The 7,023-nt window shown below is 41.6% G+C and overlaps 2 protein-coding genes across 2 annotated transcripts in view; one reads left to right on the top strand and one right to left on the bottom strand.

Annotated features, from left to right (window-relative positions):
* MTOR (mechanistic target of rapamycin (serine/threonine kinase)) overlaps nt 1-7,023 on the top strand; it is a 63,504-nt gene that overhangs the window by 16,291 nt on the left and 40,190 nt on the right. Inside the window, exons 25-27 of the mRNA XM_010005136.1 lie at nt 215-357; nt 1,433-1,595; nt 1,673-1,818. Of these exons, the coding sequence (XP_010003438.1) occupies nt 215-357; nt 1,433-1,595; nt 1,673-1,818 (452 nt within the window). The remainder of the gene's footprint in view (nt 1-214; nt 358-1,432; nt 1,596-1,672; nt 1,819-7,023) is intronic.
* Nucleotides 3,980-7,023, bottom strand: part of ANGPTL7 (angiopoietin-like 7) — a 5,328-nt gene continuing 2,284 nt past the window's right edge. Inside the window, exons 3-5 of the mRNA XM_010005135.1 lie at nt 6,689-6,883; nt 5,128-5,326; nt 3,980-4,149 (exon numbers count right to left, since the gene is read on the bottom strand). Coding sequence (XP_010003437.1) covers nt 3,980-4,149; nt 5,128-5,326; nt 6,689-6,883 — 564 coding nt within the window. The remainder of the gene's footprint in view (nt 4,150-5,127; nt 5,327-6,688; nt 6,884-7,023) is intronic.

Below are 7,023 nucleotides of genomic sequence, written 5' to 3' on the forward strand. Positions count from 1 at the left end.
GGCATGTCATGACAGCAGTACATTTAGGGAAGATTTCTTAGAATTGAGACTGAAGTACTGCAGATTATCTGGTAAAGGGAACAGATTTCAAGGAACTGAAATGGGAATCTCAGCCATACAATTTGTAAAGAAATAATGCTGCATGCTGATGGATTTCTGCTGCTTTTGGATAGTGCTTCATTTGGTAGTTGAATTGCCTTGCTTTGTACTGTAGGCCTGGGGAGCAGCAAGAAGAGTTTCCAAAGATGACTGGTTGGAATGGTTAAGAAGACTGAGTTTGGAGCTGCTGAAAGATTCCTCCTCACCATCCCTGCGCTCATGCTGGGCCCTGGCTCAGGCATATAATCCCATGGCTCGGTAGGGTACTTCTGGGTTTTGTCAGATCACTTTGAATTGCAGATGCAAGCCACATATTGTAATGAAAAGAAAGCTACTTAAAAGCTCTTAGGTTCCATAAATAGAGATAGTTCCTGCTTTGGGACAAATAAAATAGCTGGCAGCTTGATTTCATTTCCATCCTGCCTAGTTGGCTGCTCTGTGATGTGCACAAAATCTTTCAGTGGAATTCAGCATATTAGCCTAGAAGTGCCATAAGGCACATAAAAGTGAAGCTGGAAAAAACAGCAAAGTATGAAATAGTTTTGGGGATCTACTGTGGGTGAATAAAAGTGTCTCTGAGTGGAGTAAGCCACAGAGCTGTATTCCTTTTGCAGCTGTGTCTGGAGAAAGTTTGAGTTTCTGTAAGCAGTTGTTTATCTCATTTCAATTATGCACTGAGATGACAAGTGTTTATATGAGTCTGCCTACTGCTGTTAGAGAAGTGTTCATTCCTGGGTTAATTTTGTCTTAGGGTGCATTTTATAGTTTTTTTAAATAGAAGAGCAAACAGTATGATGAGAAGTCAGCAGTTCCTAGGTAGGCAGAGGTAATGCTGGTGTCTTCCATGTACACTCTGTGCCTCAAACCCATCCCACAGCATTTGTCCACGCTACTGGCAGTGACAAGTTCTGTCACTATATCTGGTTTTCATCACATTTCCTTCTTCTCAAGCTGTGCCACTAATGCAAACTCCAGCTATTGCAGTCCTCCAGTGAGCACAGAAAACACAAGTATTGCAGCATGTGTCCAGAGATGTGTACAATCATCTTTTTCACTACCTTCTCCTATGATCTAAGACAGACTTAGACCTGGTTCTTCAAGAGAAGAGCATCCTTGCTGCTGGAAAGAATTTGGCCAAGCCTAAAATACTTGCTATACTTGTACTATCTCATCCTAATACATATTTTTTAAATGCAAGTTCCACTAAGTTATAGCAGGTAGACATTTAATGCATTTTGTAGCTCTCTGAAAACGAAGGCAAGTTCACTGTCAAATAGACTTTTTCTTGTGAATGATGAATCCCCACCCCTCACTCTCTTGTTTTCCTCCTCAGAGATCTCTTCAATGCTGCTTTTGTTTCGTGCTGGTCTGAATTGAATGAGGACCAGCAGGATGAGCTGATCCGAAGCATTGAATTGGCCCTGACTTCTCAGGACATTGCAGAAGTCACTCAGACACTGCTGAACTTGGCAGAATTCATGGAACACAGTGACAAGGTAGAGATGCTGTTAGACTACTCATTTCTAATGCTGTCTGAATTCATCCTGCGTTTGATGTATGTGCTTCTACCAAGGGTCCACTGCCTTTGAGAGATGATAATGGCATTGTCCTCCTGGGGGAAAGAGCTGCAAAATGTCGAGCATACGCCAAGGCCCTGCACTACAAGGAGCTGGAATTTCAAAAGGGTCCCACCCCAGCCATTCTGGAGTCTCTCATCAGGTAGGACCACAACTGATGAGACTTCTGTTCTTACATCTGTACACAATCAAGGACACCATTAGGATGAATCTAGACAATTCTTACGATTTCACTCTCTGCCACAGACATAGTTGCAGGCTTGCTAACCAGCTTGCAGCTGTACACTCCTAGCTGCTGAGTTCTGCCCTTCTAGTATCAAGTTAAAATTATGAAAGAAGCTGTGGAAAATTGTGTAGGAAGAAGCAGATTCTTCTGATTTCAACCTCTCACCCTTCAAGTTCAGTATGGCATGTTGCAGTGTGGCTGTAAAGTGAATTAAATATTTCTACACCTACATATAAATAAGCCAGGAAAGCTGCAGTTCGTAATCAAAATTTCTCATAAAATTCTCATCTAGCTTAGGTTGGTCTCATTCTTCATAAGTCAAATAGAAGATATTATAACAAGAGTGTATTCTTTCCTGAGATGTGTCAGCAAGAAAGATGTTGGCCTGAAATGCCTGCACAGGATTTGATACTAAACTATGTTTTAAAACTTTCATCTTAGTCTCATAATACAAAAGTGTTAACTCTACCATTTGAGATGGGCAGATTGATTTTGTTTGAGAAAAATTTAGCTTTGTCTGTGTGCAGTGAATTTTTCAGCCCTCCTACTTCCCTGAAGTTGTGCTTTCCTGGTTTCCCCCCCCCCTCCATTGTTCTTTCATCCTTTGTCCTGGGGAAAATACAGAATTCAGTGTATTCCCTTTCCTGCCCTCAGTCACTTGTGCACCTGTTTCTTTGTGTATCAAAAAGCAAGTTAAGGAGCAAAAAAACTGAGTAAAGCAGAGTGAAAAATGAAAGACAATTTATTAGAAATGAAAAAGTGTAGAAACCTTTAAAAATCCATTTTATAGACCACAATTAAAACGGTTCCAACTATAGTTCCACACAGTTGAAATTTACAGTATGAATAGCCAAAAATATGCAAGGCAACTCTGAGACACCTTTATCTCACATTTCACACAAGACAGAACAATTTAAATTAATTCAAACTCTCTTTCAGGTGAATAAAAATAGATATATTAACTATAACCAACTTTTCCATTATATTCCAACAACAGTATTGCTACAGGAGGAGTCTCTTTTATAACTGTTATTTTTAACACTGTGCTATGTAAGGGAGAAACATGCTGATTTTTGACATTGCATCTCTAGATAACTTGTAAAATTGGGCTAGTTATATAGTATTTAATAATACTCAGTGTGGTATGTTACTCAAATGTAAGGGAACATTTGCTAACTTTTGCCATTTATGGATTCTCTGGTGCGTACTAGTGATTTGTTCATGGATACAGGGATTTTAAGTGTTGGAGTTGAAGTTTTTGGCTGGGTCTGGATTTCTTTTGCTAACCTGCTGTACCAGAACATAATTTGGTGGCAGCCAAGAAAGTTGCTTTCTACTTTATCAACCTTTAGGTACTGTGGGTAGGAATAAGCATCACAGAGTGTTTGGGACAAATCTTTCCTCTAGGGTTACTATCTGCTGGGTACAGCCCTCTATGGACATGTATTTGAGGCAGCAGCAGGAGATGGCAGTGAAACTTCATAAGAGAACCTGGACAGTATTAATTAATACAAAATGTTTCAGTTTTGTTTTTCACCTATGGCAATGTAAGCCACATCCTATACACTAAAGCAAGGTGCATCAGGGATGCTCCTAATTGGTTCCTCTCGCTTGAAATAAGAATGGAATTTTTATTATTTGAGTCCCCCTTGGAAGGAGTTACTTAGCAGTTGCTGTTGGACACTGAGGAGAGGCAACAAGGAGGCTTTTAGGCTTGTTTTGCTGTCCCAGCGTGGCTGGTTAATGTAAGGCAGCCCACCAGTCACAATGCTAGTAGAAACACACCAGGAAGTTTTCTGAAGGTGCTGTAAGTGCATTCTGTTCTAACCTATCCTAACACAGTAATTTTTCCCTTTGGAAAGAGCCTGAAGAGGAGGAAATAAGTTTGAGGCCTGGTAACACCAGTGGCTGTGGCTGGTGCTTAATGTACCTTAGTGTCTGTGTGTGCACATCCTCAGAATGAAGCTGTCGCACATGTTAGACGAAATGAACAATTATTTGGTTGTTCTTGAGCTGTCCATTGCCCACCTTCTGTGCAGTGGCATCATGTAGCTGTACAATCAGATACTGGTTCCCTCTAGGGTTTGAAATCCTCTGGCCGGATCTTCATCTCAACTCTCTTCAGGGAGTAGGTTGACCCGTGCCACCCGTACCAGGTGATGCCGTCCATGTTCTTGGTGTGTTCTCCTTTGCGGTAGTACACCCCGTTCAGGTTGGAATCTGTGCAGCAGTTGTACCAATAGCCACCTTTTCAGAAAACAAATGAATAGATTCCTGGTGAGTCATTTACTTAAAACGAGTATTTTTTTTTGGTGTCAATCATAAGAATTAGTGCTCTTTCCTGCGGAGTGATCAGAATGTAGCATTTCATCCTTGGAGCTTATGGCTTGATTTGTAGGTAAATTCAAAACTGAACACAAATACATAAAGGCTTTACAATTACATAGTCAAATTACTCCAGTAGCTTTTCATTTAGTTGCTCATTCCCCTTAGAATACTTCCTTGACCTGTTTCTGTCTCTGAAAGTTAGCATAAGAAATTAATTTGGGTTCTTAGCTTGAGCATCTTAAGGTGCCTAAAAGGTTTCTAGGATCTGCCAGTAAACCATGCTATTGTATTGAGACTGATAATTTTATTTGTATGTCATGTGGGAGCACAGTGGGGAAATAAAAAATAAGGGGCAAGATGCAGTGAAGGCAATTATCTTGGACAGATATCTTTTAAAGATAATACTTTGAATGAAGAGAGTAGGTTCATTAGATGCTCTTAATAGAATAGGAATAAGTATTAGAATTCTGACTGAACCTTGAGGTGAGTGTAGGATAATAATTATAAGTCCCTAATGCTAGAATTTGAAACTTTATGAAAATATAAGAAAAAATAAAAACCTTACAGATGTACAGGAATAACATCCTGCACCACTGAATTGTATCAACATCTGAGATAATCTGGTGGATGCACATGAAGAGCTGGGGAGCAGTAGGTGAGAGCACACACTGAATCATCTACAGACTGCTGATACATCTATAATGTACAGTCTGGCTGTGTGTATATCAGCATTAACTGCCACATTAGCTGGTGAGTGTGTGTTCCAGAACTGGTCACCTCTCCCTTGATTTTCCAGCCAGATCCTATTTCCTAGTTACTTGGAAAAAGGGAATCTTGGGCTCTCTACAAATGACCCAGGTAGTGCTCTCGGGACAGGAAGGTGTTGGTGTGCTTTACCTTTACGGAACTGGGCACAGTCATCCACACACTTGTCATTGTCCTTGTCCTTCGTGCTGAAGGCTGTGTTGTTGTGGTACCTGAGGGAATCCCTCCCTGTGTTACCAGTGTAGTTCCCCACAAACAGACGATAGCTGTTCAGTTCATTGCTCAGAGTGAATTGCTTGTACTGGGCGTAGCGGGTGTTACCTTCCCAGTCCTGCCACAGAACAGTGAAGAAGAAACAGGTTCTATTAGAATAGTTATGAAAAGACTCCTCCATCTGTGGTCATATACAGTGCATGTTGCCTATTTTTTTTCCTCAGTCCATTATTTTTCACAAGTTTTTTTTCTGCCTCAGAGACTGCAGAAACTTACCTGTTAAGGCAAAGAAACTTCCCAGGGCAAAGCATCATATTTCCAAGTCTTATCTGCACTGGTATTAAACAATATGTATGGAAACCTGGTGTGCAGCTCTTGCATTCAACATCCTTGTTTCATAATGTCCTCTCTCAAGTAATTTCTTTCCTTTCTGAAAGAGTGACTTTCAGATCTAAAGGCTTTCAGCTTCTTTTTCCATTACACATATCCCATCCCTCAAAGCTACTGCACCAGCTATAAACTAGACTAAGTCGAACCCACATCTTCAGTGGACTGTATAAATTGTTTTGCAGTAATGCAAACCTTTGAACACAGGCTGCAAGGAAGTGATGCAGAGAAGGCTCAGTATCTTGAAAGCTTTATGGGATGTATCTGTGAATCATAGGATCATAGAATGGTGAAGGTTGGAAGAAAGGACCTTAAACCTCCCTGGTATGAGCAGGTACACCTCCTGCTAGACCAGGCTGCACGAAGCCTCATCCAACCTGGCCTTAAACACCTCCAGGGAAGGGGGCATCAGCAACCTCCCTGGGCAACCTATTACAGCACCTTACTGCCCTCATGGTGAACAATTTCTTCTTGATGTCTAACCTAAAGCTCCCCTCTTTCAGTTTAAGACCATTACCCCTTGTCCTATCACTGCCCTCTCTGGTAAAAAGCTCTGCCCCAGTTTTCCTGGAGCCCCTTCAGGCACTGGAAGGTGCTCTAAGGTCTCCCTGAAGCCTTCTCTTCTCCAGGCTGAACAGCTGCAACTCCCTCAGCCTGTCTTCATAGCAGAGCTGCTCCAGCCCTCTCACATAATCACAGGATCTTAGGGGCTGGAAGGGACCTGGAAAGATCTAGTCCAACTCCCCTGCCAGAGCAGGATCACCCAGAGCACATCACACAGGAACACATCCAGGTGGGTTTTCAATGTCTCCAGTGAAGGAGACTCCACAACCTCTCTGGGCAGCCTGTTCCAGTGCTCCTTTTGTCATCTTCATGGCCCTTCATTGGACCCTCTCCAGCAGTTCCATGACTTTCCTGTGCTGAAGGCTCTTGTCTTTGAATGTACCACTAGGTCCATCCTACCTCCTTTTCCTGTAATTAAAACATGCAAGTTCTTTGGACCTTCTGTGAAGAGGGGAGATGGTATCTGCTACTAGAGAATAATTTTGTACAAAAACCCCTTTGCTGCTGCAATTGACAGCTTATGGATTACCTCTAGCTCCACTCTCAGAACAGTGGGGCGGCGTGAAAGTCGATAGATATTTTCATTTCCTAGCCAGAAATCTCCCCGAATGTTGCCAAATCCTTCCTTATATTGCTTCCAGTCCCTATTAAAAGATGTCAAACCAACTTTACGTCTTTGGATGATAGTCCAGCCACCTCCATCTGTCTCCATGTCACAGAACACCTAGAACAAGAAAAAAGGCAGTAGACTTAGGTTCAGTTCTCTTAACACAAGGCAAGACATTGTTCCAGATTTCACAACTTGAATAAATTCCTGTTTTGTTTAAAAGTCATGGAAAAAAATATTAAATCAACTCTTTCTTT

Source organism: Chaetura pelagica, unplaced genomic scaffold, assembly GCF_000747805.2.
Source record: "Chaetura pelagica isolate M959 unplaced genomic scaffold, ChaPel_1.0 scaffold159, whole genome shotgun sequence".
Lineage (NCBI taxonomy): Eukaryota > Metazoa > Chordata > Aves > Apodiformes > Apodidae > Chaetura > Chaetura pelagica.